The 14,419-nt window shown below is 31.9% G+C and overlaps 1 protein-coding gene across 1 annotated transcript; it reads left to right on the plus strand.

Moving 5' to 3' along the window:
• The first annotated feature begins 697 nt into the window (after positions 1-697).
• LOC108734647 (autophagy-related protein 16-like) lies at positions 698-13,279 on the plus strand. Its single transcript, XM_018466280.1, has 9 exons — positions 698-924; positions 990-1,269; positions 1,447-1,609; positions 2,847-2,935; positions 4,381-4,431; positions 4,938-5,070; positions 5,177-5,282; positions 6,219-6,361; positions 12,710-13,279. Exons 1-9 carry the CDS (start codon positions 828-830, stop codon positions 13,277-13,279), a joined length of 1,632 nt encoding a protein of 543 aa, XP_018321782.1. The 5' UTR covers positions 698-827.
• Positions 13,280-14,419: the final 1,140 nt, after the last annotated feature.

Genomic DNA, 14,419 nt, shown 5'->3' on the forward strand with positions numbered 1-14,419 from the left:
TATACAAATATATATATAAGAGAAAAATTATTAAGCAAGAGCTAAATATTTTTCACTTTCAATAAAACAAATTCTGCAAAAATGTAATTACGTGATAAATATTAGTAGACACAATTAGATGAAAAATATCACATAGCTAGTATACTTATGTGTATTATAAATTATTTGGAGAATATCTTTCTGATGAGCAATATGACTTGCGTGTATCTGCAATTAATTTATGTACATATGTAGGTATAAGAAGCCATATGAAAAATGTATCGAAGTATATACAATCACGCATCACGTTCTTATAGAAGAATATATTAATAAAATACAAATCAATAGCCTTAAATAATTTTATTGATATCCAAGGAAAAATCGTAACTTGAGATGATTTAGGACCTTTATAATAAATTGATTTTTCGGATGCTAAAAGTGCTTACAATTAATTAAAGAACATTATCATTATTAAAAGAGTACTTGTAAAATGAGAGTATGTATTATATGTAATAAATTTAAAGATAACAATAACAGTTTTTTAAAATAATAAAAATTCCAACCGTAGTTAATTAATACTTATTTTGATCTAGAAATGAAATGGATTGGTTGGAATGATTTAGCAGTTCAATTAGTTGAACACACCTATGATAGACCACTTCCATAGAGACCATATATCCATAGAATACAAAATCAGCTGATTACTATCATTTTTAAACTATAACCATAATTGGATAACCTAAAATTTTTATTTTAAATTGACGAAATAATACAGTTTTCAATACTAAAAGAAGTTAAGTTTAAACTGTAGCTTATATAGCATGAACTATTCGTTGTGAAATTCAAACATGGAGGAAGAAAGTAATTGGAGAAACAGCATACATTTACAATTACAAAATAGAAATAAGTACCAGACAGAGCGCTTTCAGGATCTAATTGCCTTTCGTAAGTTAATAGTTATTACTTATTTACTTCGACTTGCTAACATAATTTGTCTTCGGTTTTAACAGAGAACAAACTTTTTGATCATGCCAATTCTTTACGAATTGAAAATGTTCAATTATCAGTACAATTAGAGAAATTCAAAGAAGGTTTTGTAAGTACATCTACACCTTCAGTAAACGAGTCACGACTGCATGAAAGGATTCAACAATTAGAGCATAAGCTTATGACCCAACAAGAGGAATTAACAGATTTGCACAAAAGAAAAGGAGAGAATGCACAACAAATAATTGATCTTAATAGTAAACTTCAAGAAAGAGAAAAAATGCTTGCATCGAAAGAAGTTAGGTAGGTTCTTTTATTGTAGAATTATCAAATGTTGCATGATCTTCTGTTGCAATATATTGTTTGCTTGTTAATGAGTTATTTATTATTTATAATATTTATGCTTATTTGCTATAGTATATTTCATATTTGATTTTTTTTGAAGTAAAATGTTTCGTAACATTTAATTTTTTTGTTTAGTTTGGCAGAAAGTTTAGCACAAAACCAAAGTTTGCGTACTGAAATTAGAAGGTACCAAAATAGCATAAAGGAATTAGAAAATCTCAACCAAATCATTAGAGATGAACACCAGGCACTTCAGATTGCCTTTGCATCCTTAGAAGATAAACTGAGAAAAGCACAGGTATTAAAAAGTTTTTTGCTCTTATACAAATACATACATACATTTTGCACTATGTAAAATAAACTGATTTATCTCTTACAATGGGTTTGTTAACTTTTGTTTTTAATTAGAGACATTTTAATTGTACTGATAGAACTATTATAACTTTAATGTATGAATTGTAGGAGATGTATATCAATGCATGTATGTATTATAGTCCTATGACTTAATATTTATCATGTTAATTTTTTTTGTTGTTATGGGGTTGTACATAAACTATGTGACTCTATATTAGCCACTTTTAAGCCCCTACCCCCTACATGATCCGCATTTACTAACCCCTAGAACAACTTGGTCTTTTTAACATTTTTGTAATGAAATTCACTTGGTATTTCTTTTTTTAATTCAAAACCGTCTGAAACAATAAATCTCAGGGTTAAGGCATTCTTGCAAACTATGTCGCAGAAAATGTTCAGTTCAGTTTGACAATTAATTATATGTAGATATTGATCCATTTCTAGATCCTCTTTTTCTCGATGTTTCAAAAAGTTTTAATTTCTTTAATAGTTTATAAGCACGTTGCTTAGGTATTAAACCCCCCCACATATGATTCAGAATAGCCTATTATCAGTCCTCTCCCCTTCATTACCAAGCCATATGTTATGCACAGCTCCTATTTTATAAAATTTAAAGCACCACTAATGAATTCCTATATCAATAAAGTACTTCTGACTTATTCAACGTAATTTCTATTTTATGCAGCCAATAAATACCAATATTAATTATTTTTGCTAGAAAACGTTAGTTGAAAGTATTAAATATTGTACAATTGTGCCAAAAAAAACGTTAGGAAACTTTCGGCTGATTAACTTGTATCAAATTTGCCAGGAAATGGTGAAATGAGAGATGCATTTTTGGCGAGGATCCAACATAAGACCCATCAGTGTAAGATCTATGTTTCTGAAAATAAGTAATAACATAAAATGCGTCACATGCGTCATATGCCCGTTTTGATAAAATGTACACAAGTGCATTTTACAGTAGGTTTACATTAAAAATCGTTTTGTATTTTGCCTTTCATAAATTTTTGCACATTGTATCAAGGAGTGGGTGCTTTCTGTTTTGCAAACAACGAATGCATTAGTCAAATTAACATTTACATTCTACAATACACTAAAGTGTTCGCCAAAAGAAACAAGCTAAGTGCTTGAAGCTTTTTATGAAAGTTTGTCATTTATTGTTATGTATTTGTTTATAGGAAGAAAATAGACAGTTGGTGGAGCGATTGATTAATTACAAGGCCAAAGATGCGGATCGTATGAATGAAGAGAACGACAACTTTCTGAAGTAAGTGGTTTGTATTAATATTTTGCGCCAAGTCAGGTGATTCATGGTGGGTCAGGTGGTTTATCGGAGCGGCGAGGGTCCTACTTGTGTTATGCTCAGTTTTGTATTACAAACATACAAACATTTACATATTTTTTTCTACCAGTTTATAGGCGAAACTGGAGATAATTATACATATATCATGGCACTTTCACCGTTGTTAATGCTCAGGTAAATCTTATTGGCGTTTTGACTCGGTGTTAATGTAGTGTGGGTCTGGGTTCTACCCCTTTTGTGATTTTTTTGAGTTGGCTTCTATGGTTTTTTTATTTTGCTCCATATATTTTGCTCATTTCAGGCTAGGCACATTCCATTTTCAAAGTATAAAATGTATATACCTAATCCTGCTTTTACACTTCAAAAATAACTCGAAATGATCCAACTTTGGAATAGGATCGCTGTCACCCTCAAACTCCATCGCTTTTACGTACCCTTTTAAAATTTAAATTTAGATTAGTTGAGTCTGTAGCTGAAGATATCACCTTGGACCTCGAAACGCGTTTTGGTTTTTAAACGTTTTATGTGGAGTATTGGGTCTTGATGGATTATTGAATCAATAAGGCATTTTTTATCTTTAAAACAAAGCTTATAATACAGATTGTTAGCAAAAATGTTTCTATTTAATATTATTGATTGAGATGTTCCCTACAAGAAAGAAAAAATTAAGTAATTAACATTAAATACGCACGTAATTGTTTTGCGTAGAATTTTTGTAGATCACCCTAGATAGAAAAATTCTTGTGAATGAATGTAATTCTTATTTTGTCAATATTTTTTTTGCAAGTGTTATTTGTATTATGTGTTATGACAAAAATTAGATCAATTTATTAAAACTTCTGAGGTAAGTGAAATGATTCGTTTTCTTTTTTCTTTTTTGGCTACTAAAATTCTAACGTTTAGATTGAAAAGTTGTGGATTAACGAAAAAATATCTAAACTAGCATTTCAGTATATAAAATCATAAACAGTTTTAATATTTGACAATAAGATCAATCATATTACAAGAAATAAGCTTATTTTTTCTGCTCTGATATTATTGTTCGATAAACACAAATTATTTGATAGAATGTTATATTTTACTGTACTGACTTAGAATGAAACAAATTTTAAACTTTTACAAATTTATTTGATAAGACACAGCTTTACAATATTGTTTTTTAGAAGTTGAAGGGTGTTTTACTAGTTATTAATTTCTTTAAAAAAAGTGGTGATGGTATTGAATGTTTAATTCATTTCTGAGCAAAAGAGTTTACTGTGGAAAATCAAAGGCCTGTTGAATGTTGTTGTGATAAAATCAGGAAATTCATTGTACAGGTGTTGGTGCATGCAGCTTTCAATTTTTGTAATTTAATTGCTTTATTTAAGTTGATTTGTAAAGATTATGCTCGCTTTTGTACTTGTTTGCAGTGAGTCATCAAAACGCTCATCCCTTTTTTTGGGTTCTTTTACTCTTTTCAGGTAAGTTTTTGTATAAAATAAAAGTTATAAAAGATCTTGTTTATCTGTATAGTATTTTTTGTTATTTTCAGTTGTATCTGTAAATATTGTAGAAATCTGTAAATAAATACACACACAGATATTCTTATTTTTAAGGTACACACCGTTATTTTGTGGTCTTCTTCATTAGGGTGTTCCTTCGAGAATAATAGTTTAAGTAAAATTCTATACATTATAGGACAATTGTCATTATTTAAAAATATAGGGCTTTTATTATTTCTCAAATTGTAAATGTAAAAACAATGTTTATTTAGTTGGTAGTATTAACATCCACCATACATACTATTCAATAAATTTGAAAATATGCAGGGAAACCTTTAAACTTATAACATACATTTAAGGTAGACTTAAACACTTTTTCTTTTGCATTATTCTATTAATTTATCTTGACAAAAATTAGAAGTTGCTTCCCAATTTTTATTTGAAATTGTACTATATTGATGAAAATGGGGTTCTTTTTTTTTCAGGAAAAGAAACGCTAAAGTTCAAAAAGAACTAGAAGATGCTACAAAAGACGCACGAGCTGTTAGCCCTGACGATATGATTTGTGTGGGTGCCCCTTGTCAATCCGTCGTGCCAACTAAGTGCATTATTAAATTTGTAAGTATGACTGATTAATAGATATAATTTAATTACGCCACTTAATATTTGGGCACTTAAAAAAGAAAGACAATTTAAGAACCTTAGTATCTTTTTTTTATTAAAGGAAGCCCATGATGGTGAAGTTAATGCAGTTAGATGGAGCCACTTAGAACGTTTGGTAGCTACAGGTGGTGCTGATCGAAGGGTAAAATTATGGGACGTTTCGAAAGGTATGTTCTTATTTTAAAAGTAGTTAATTCCCGCTCCTTCGGCCTTGGAGACAAAACTGCACAGCATCAGATCGCTCGCGCAAATAATGCGCGGCTTTCACTTCCTTTATGATGAAACAGAAGTACAAAGAAACTTCCTCCTATAATGAGTAATATCTCATATTCGTGGGAATGGTATATTAATTGTATTAAATATGTAATTAACTGTTTATTAGAACGCAAGGACTTATTTCTTTGTATTTTATTTGGCATTATACTTTCATAAGAATATTTTTCGCTTTAGTGCTTTAGTGATGATGATTGTTAGATGGCGGCCTGATGCTGTTTTCATTATAAATTGTTTTGTCCTAGGTAGTACTATGCTAAAAAAGCCATTATTAAGTTTTTAAGATTTTAAAAATGACCGTCTGCAAATTTTGTTTTTTCTAATTTGTTTGTTTTATTATTCGAAAACAGTTATCCCGGCGTTATCAAAAAACTGTGATATTATAAATTTTAAAAAATTGCGTTGGATTACATCAGGTATTTGTTTCTATACTGATTATTTATTACTGGTAACCGCTGTACTAGTTACCCCACTGGTTTTACGTTAGTTCTATTTAGTTACACTAGATGGCAGCAACCACCTCATATTTTATAATTATGCTTCAACATAGTTGTGACAGATGGCGGGTGATGTATGAAAATATGTTAACTGTACGCAAATTTTGATGTAAAGTTGATCCTAGTTGTTTAAAAATTTATTTATTAATTTTGGAATGCATATTTAAGTATTTACAAACAAGTAAAAAAAGACTTGTAAATTTATTATTAATTTTATTTTATTTAAAAGTACGTGAAGTATTATTCTAGTCGGGGTTTTTTTGCAATATTGATTAATTCAGTTTCGGTCGCTAATTTTTGAAAAAGTTTTTGAATATCGTGTTTGTTTTACAGGTTCGTATGAGTTACGCGGAGTGTTAGTCGGTAGTAACGCGGGTGTTATGTCAGTGGAATTCGATAATTCGGGGACGTTGTTACTTGGTGCTTCGAATGACTTTGCTAGCAGGGTTTGGACCATCAGCGATTTTCGATTAAGGGTGAGTGAGTTTTTTTTATCACTTGCGGAAATTTGCAGCGACGATTTAACTCTGTACTAACACCCAAGTGTGCAACACGATGAAATATATATCAATTGTTCTTAAAGTTGAATTTATTTTAAACCTTTCGAAAAGTATTAGATTTACATTTGATTTTGATTCCAAGATAATGGGATAATTATTGAGCTGTTATAAATATTGAGTGCTGTCAGCACAGGGCAAAGTAATATTACGTAAATGAAAGTTATTATCAGCAATTTTATATGCTGAAATTTCTTTAAATTTTACATCTATTAAAAAACCATAATGATCGACATCAGTGACAATGCGGCAACAATTGAAAAACAATGATGGCCGACAACAGCAACAATTAGAAAAGAATGATGGCCGACACTACGTCATAGTATTGTTCACCAAAAAAAGTGAATTTCGATTTCTCGAAACAATGGTGCTAACAGTTTCGAGCTCACACTGACTGAACTGGTCTCTCAGAGTCTCTGAAAGCGAGACTCGAGTCTCCGTCTCTCATCGAGTCTCTCTGGTGTTGCTGAGAGAGACTGTCGAGATACTGTCAAAAAAACTGTTTAGCGTCTCTGAACGAGAGACTCGAGTCGCTCATAGAGAGATTCTCATTTCGTATCCAGTCTTTCTACGAGATACTCGAGTCTCTCAATTTTTCAGTCTCTGTGAGAGACTCGAATCTCTGAATTAACAATTTTATAGTTCGAATCTCTCATACAGACTGTGAGATATCCATAAAAACATTTAGGCAATAACTGAGAGACTGTGAGGGACGCTCTCAGAGACGCTGAAAGACTCTGAGAGACAGGAGAGAGACTGAAAATTTTTCTCTAGGGTAGTGGAAAGTTGACAACCGAACATAGGAATATTCTACATATAGAAAAGGAGACTGTGGCGTGGAAATAATAAAATACCCGAAAGGATTTACCTCAATAGTGAAGAGAAAAATTGGTTTTGATCTTGCAGTCGTGGTCTTCGTCTTGCGAAAATGCAAGACAAAGACCAAGACTTTTTTAAAGATGATGCTGCCCTTTAATAATATAACAAAATATTCCTATGTTCGGTCATCAACTTGCCAGTAATATATATCATATTAAGTCTCTCGGCATTCATATCATTAAAAACAGTGCAGAACGACTGGTAACACCGCTCACGTGTGCGTCAGTACATATTACATGTATCATAAGAATTTTAAGTATTTGCCCAAAAAGTTTCGAGTTTTTGGCGAGTTTCGTATATTGTTGTGATTGAAATCAAATGAAAGCTAGGTACATGTGTTTTCATGTACAGAATACTGAAAAATATCGAAAAAGTCTATCGCGCCATTGTCCTCATGTCTTAAAGTAAAATCAATGAGCATCGGGAACCTGTAGTTATATCAACATCATCATCATAAGGTCGTCAGTCCTAAGACTGGTTGGACACGTACCTCCACTCTTTCATATCCTGAGCTAATCTTCGCATTTCCCTAAAACTAGAGCCTCCCACATCCTTAACTATTTGCGAACAGTAATCTAATCTAGGTCTACCCCTACCCCTCCTAACTTCCGTTTCTGCCTCTAATATGTCTCTGATTAGACCTTCATGCCTGAGAAGGTGTCCTACCAACCTATCTCGCTTATTTCTTATTGACTTCCATAGAGTCCTCTGTTCTCGTACTCTTTTTAATACCTCTTCATTTCTAACCTTCTCTATCCACGATATCCTCATCATTCGTCTGTAACACCACATTTCGAACGCTTCTAACCACAGTGCCGTGTTCCAAACATACATCTTTAACAACCTTTTTCAAATTTCTAAATTAACCGTTCGCGAACATAGAAGTGATTTCTTTTTATTGAAGGCGACTCTACCATGCGCTATCCTCTGCCTTATATCCCTGCTACTCCTTCCGTCCTGACTTATCTGACTTCCTAGCTATATATAGTAGTATACAGGTATTTGATTTTTTATTTTTTGTACTTTTTGTGTAGTAGGGGATAATTTGCAGTGATATGATGTTTACAAAATCTTCATGTTTTTCGTAAATTATATTGAAGGAGAAATATGAGATGGTGGTAAAATGCGAATATTTTGAAGGCGTTTTTTATTTTCCGAGCTCATAAATAATAAATCACAATTTTCTGTAAATATTATATTTGTTTTCTTCAATTTGTCATTTCCTCAGATTGTCGTCTCGGCGACAAACAAATGACATTTTTTTCATTCCTTTGTTTACAGAGGTAGATAATTCGTACGTGTTTTATATTTTGTGGGGTGTCTTATATTTTAAGTTTCACTTTTTCAAATCAAAAAACAACTTTTTAATGTTTCAAGTAAGATTTGACTCATTAATTAATATTATAACATTGTTTCATAACTATCCGATCAACCCTACAATTTTCAGTAATAATTTCGTAAGAATAAATTATTGAAGATTATAGGTGACCCATCTAAAACATATATATATGTATATACAGGGTGGCTAATGGTAATTTTATGGATATTCAAAAAACCAAGTTAAACAGTATCTAATCGCTGTATATACCAGGTAACCCAAAAATTAGTAGGTATACATTATGAAGAAAAACGACAAGCTCAGATGCTCATGCCTATTGTATTTGAATTTTATTTTCAAGCCCGTTTTGGGTGGAGTTGAAGCTACAGGTTTCTATTACCATTTTGATTATAAATGTATGAGTATTGAAAGGAAATACTTCGAATTAGCAAAGTGATTAGACGCAAATTCTCGGAAAGTTAGATTTAAGACGAATTATTCGAATCCAATTTTTCCTAAACTGCTTGCAATACTTTAGAAAATTTTATCAATTAGTTGGATGCCTCGGGAGCGTGAAATACGTCACTGTAACTTAGCCAATTACGGCTTTTGCATTCCTTTTATCAGTTTCCCGACACGTTGACACCCGTTATTGAAGCTCAAATTGGAAACAGATTGCAAAAGTTGCAGGAGGAACGTTCCATTAAAGTCAACGAAATTCTTAAAACTACCGACAATTTCACCATTTCCTATGCAGTTAATTCTAAAACAGCTTTACTTTCTGACAAACGTATCCATAACGAACATCCATATGTTCTGGCATAATACTATAGTTATTTTAAGAAGGGCTTAGATGATTAAAATTGACTGTATGTGGTTATTACTAGTGATACCCAGAGATGTGATTTGTTTGAAATACTTGCATTTAAAATGCAAATATGAAATAAAAAATAACTATTTGTATCTTGCATTTAAATACTTTTTCGAGAAAAGCAGATTTTGTATTTCATTTAAAATATTTTTTTAAACGTTTTGTCAATTTGTAAAATGCAAAATACGTCTTTGCCGTTAAATGTTTTAGTAGTATCACCTATCAGATATTGTATAAAATGATGAATGAAAGTTGCCATTGAAATTAGAACTCCTTGGAAATGGATAATTTAAAATATTGGATCGATATTGTTTTCCGGGTTCAATATCATGATCCATAGAATTTTGAAGTTCCAAATTGATTTCAGTACCNAAGGATTCTAAACTCCTTGGAAATGGATAATCTAAAATATTGAATTGATATTGTTTTCCGGGTTCAATGCCATGGTCCATGGAATTTTGAAGTTCCAAATTGATATCATCACCTGCCAAATCTCCACTTAGTCTACTTTTAGCAAGGAACTACAAAATTCTATGAATTACGATAAAATAGCCCACAAAACAATATCGAATGGATATACGCCAGCTGTGTAAAACTGAAAACTACAAGACGTTGTGGTGTGCTAATAAATGCATATAATTCAAAATTTTTAGAAAACGATTCGAAAACTTTCACTTATTAGATGAACCCAAAGCTAAATAAACTATTGATTCCATTTCTTTCTCTTATTACAATGTGTAAAAGATCGGAAACAAAATGGGGTTGTAAATATTTTGATATAAAATTATGGACATTGATTTTATAACAATAAAATTATTTGCAACCCTATTTTGGCTCTGATCTTTCACGCTAAGCAAACTATTTTGGCATCGGTGTCTTGTTTCCAATTAAAACGGATGACAAAGGCAAATAAGGAAGCATATAGCATTCTGGTTATTACAAATATTAGTAGTTTTTACGGGGTTCTTTTCTCTATGGGGTTCGAGTCTTGGTGAATTTTGCCAAGGTTCAGTTTTGGCTGGTGTTTTTGTATGCTTCATACCAACTGGATCCTAAAATAACTTAAAAATCGTTTTACTCTTAAAATCATATCATTATACATTAACAATTGGATATTGTAAAGTCATTGAGAGATTCATTGTAGTAGATAACGAAAATTAAATTGTATTGTAGTCACCTATTAATTAATTGTGCTACACGACGAACCGAAGTACGTGAAGTCGAGATGTAAAACTTGTTCTCGTAATTAATTAACAATTTATTTAATGAATCAAGCATTGTCCGTATTTGAAAAGCCGCCTAAGCTACTGATTGCTTTGTAATCTCAACAGTCGGATAGGTTATAATTTAAGAAACCATTATCTATCTTTATTCTATTAACGAGATAATTATGCATTTGTTGCCGCAAGTTGCAATGTTAATTAAAAGGTATTCATTCTGGTTAAGGAGAAAAAGTGACCGTCGGTATAGAATGAAAGACTAAACTACCTACATGACAGTATAAAGATATGTAGTGGAAGGAAAAAAAATACAGAAAATACTACTGCTACATACTAGGGATTTGATTGATTGCTTTTTGGTGATAAGTAAATATCGGGTCGGATGTAAAAAAAATTGAAGATACTTCCTACTGTGTTAGATACGTAAAAGAACAATATATTTTCAAAAATGTCAACTTTTTTTCGGATCGTTCATCTACGTTTTTATATCACAATTTCTTAAGAGGTGGATTAAAGGGAAAGGTGTGACATGCCGACAGAGAGAGGGACAACAGATTAAATCTACAATCACAATTTTACAGGGTATTATTCCTATCCGCCCTTATACAGCACCTCTTGCCGATTTAAATGTCATAATATATATAAAATTGATTTATGACCGCCTGCAAAATGCCAACAGCGACTCTACCCTACTACGTATAAGGCGTCTTGGTTGATTAAGGAATTTTAAAAATATATCCACAGTGTGGGTAGATTCTGAACTTTAGGTATTATATGCACGAGATATTTTTCAAATTTAAATGAGCTCAAGACATAGTGATTGTTCTAAGTCAATGATGTCACGTAGATTATTCTTAACTTTTCCTAAATTAAATTTTTGCATCAAACTTGTCAGAAATAAAAAAAAGCCTGTTTGAAATAGAGCAAAGTTGGTGATAGTTTCGAACTGTGAAACATAGTTAAAAGTTTCCTTAATAATAATAATAATGTGCAAATAGCAAGAGCCGAAGTAAGGAAACTCTTTTTGAAAGTTTAAAACTAAAACTGAAATTTATTTGCTATCTCCTACTGTTCTTATATAAGAGTCATATTTAATGCAGAAAAAGTTGACAACTTATCAAACATAAAGGAAATTGAAAAGAAAAACTTTATATTTTTCGTTAGAAAATTAAAGGCTGCCTATTATGTATACATGTAGCTACAATTGTGTTCAGTCAGATGTTTAGAAAATTGTTTTCGTGTTTAAAACTTCAGGGCTATTTGCCGTGACAACTTCGAAGAAAAATTTGTAATTTAAAATTCAATTTACTTACTTTAGGTCAAGTGGAAAATCGGATCAAAGTACAACTAATGCGTTTTCAGGATGAATAATAGCGGTTTATAAGCGGATAAAGTTGATGAATTGATTTTTTTTTTCCTTCGGGACGAACGTACCCATTAGTGCTGCAAAACAAATTTGCTACACGAATTATGAAAACCAAATTAAATAGTTACATGTCTTCATTGATTACGAATCAGGTTAATTTTTTCTCAAATACACTATAGACATTTCTTTGAACTCAACTGTAAACTCATGAATAAAGCAGACAATATTTGTCATATATTTAGAAGAATATTGTTTTAAAATCAAAGTTATTTTTTTCTTATAATTTCGACAGTTCATGTATTTTTGGNATCAGGTTAATTTTTTCTCAAATACACTATAGACATTTCTTTGAACTCAACTGTAAACTCATGAATAAAGCAGACAATATTTGTCATATATTTAGAAGAATATTGTTTTAAAATCAAAGTTATTTTTTTCTTATAATTTCGACAGTTCATGTATTTTTGGATAAAGCTATTCACTGGTTAAGAAGCTATGCATCGGTACCGTACCGTTGACAAAGAAGTGTTTCACTGTTTTTTATTTATCTTTATCTATCAATTCCGTACCGGTGACCAAGGAACTATTCATCGGTACCATACCGGTTATTAAGAAACCATTCGTCGGTACCGTACCAGTGACTAAGAAGCTATGCATCGGTACCGTACCGTTGACAAAGAAGTGTTTCACTGTTTTTTATTTATCTATAAGTTCCTTACCGGTGACCAAGAAACTGTTCATCGGCACCATGCCTTTGATTAAGAAACCATTCATCGGTACCGTACCAGTGACTAAGAAGCTATGCATCGGTACCGTGCCGTTGACAAAGAAGTTATTCACTGTTAGTGTATTTTATTTATCTATCAATTCCGTACCGGTGACCAAGAAACTATTCATCGGCACCATACCGGTGATTAAGAAACCATTCATCGGTACCGTAGCAGTGACTAATAATTTATGTACCGGTACCGTACCAGTGACTAGGAATATATGCATCGGTACCGTACCGGTGACCAAGGAACTATTTATCGGTACCATACCGGTTATTAAGAAACCATTCGTCGGTACCGTACCAGTGACTAAGAAGCTATGCATCGGTACCGTACCGGTGACCAAGGAACTATTCATCGGTACCATACCGGTTATTAAGAAACCATTCGTCGGTACCGTACCAGTAACTTAGAAGCTATGCATCGGTACCGTACCATTGACAAAGTTATTCACCGCTAGTGTACCGCTAGCTAAGAAGCTATTTACAGGTACTCAAACGTTGTAAGACTGCATTTAAATATTGAAAATCGTTTAAGGTGGGATATATTTAATGTAATTCTTCCTTACTGGGTATCGACGAATAGCTCTTTGTTACCGGTACGGTACCGGTGAATAGACACATCGGTTTTTTAAATACATTTGTTTTCACTACTTTGTTCATTATAAAATAAATATATTTTGTAAACCTACGATGAATGCCGCGAGTCGGAGTTGTTCAAGGCGAGCCGTGTTCGCGCGCAAAGGAATCCACGATGCAGGTTATATATTTAAATATTCATATGTATATATGTATTTATGGATAAAGCGGTACCTTACCTATTTATCAGTACCGTACTGGTGACTAAGAAGCTATTCATCAGTACCGTACTGGTTAACATAAGAAGGTGTTAACCAGTAGGTACTGTACCGATGACTAAGAAGTTGTTTACCGGTACTGTACCGGTAGCTAAGAAGTCATTTACAGGTAACCTAAAGTACCCAAAAACATGCAGGTTATATACCTGATACTATAGATATAGAGACCGCATAAATAAAGTACATTAAAAATAAAAAATATTTATGAAAACAGTATTAAGAAATTCTTAGTGAGCAATTTTTTGAATTGGATCACAATTTGAACTCTAATCTGTACACCACAAGTAATTGTAAAACGTTGTTGCATCTTAACAATACTATAGATTTTATTTTATTTTGCATACTAATTTTACTATTGTCAGAAATTTTAAGTATTATTTTCTATTTGTATACAAATTCAATTCTATTATTCATTTTATTATTTAGCTACAATTTTCAGGTATATATTATTTATCAAATGCAAACAGTAATCTCAGTATTTTTGAACCATAAATTTTATAATGTATTCTACTATCTTATTGTAACATTTCTTCCTTTGTAAAGTCACGTTCGCTATATTACTGTAATTTCCAAATTTAAATTCACTTATTTTGTCTGTACCTGAAATGGGGTATTGACCTGACTGACAGGGTCGCCTTGCACCCTCAATGTTATTGTTAACGCCCACTGGCGAAGCTATTTATGTAATTAGTAATAC

This window comes from Agrilus planipennis, unplaced genomic scaffold, assembly GCF_000699045.2.
Source record: "Agrilus planipennis isolate EAB-ADULT unplaced genomic scaffold, Apla_2.0 scaffold52, whole genome shotgun sequence".
In the NCBI taxonomy this organism is placed as follows: domain Eukaryota; kingdom Metazoa; phylum Arthropoda; class Insecta; order Coleoptera; family Buprestidae; genus Agrilus; species Agrilus planipennis.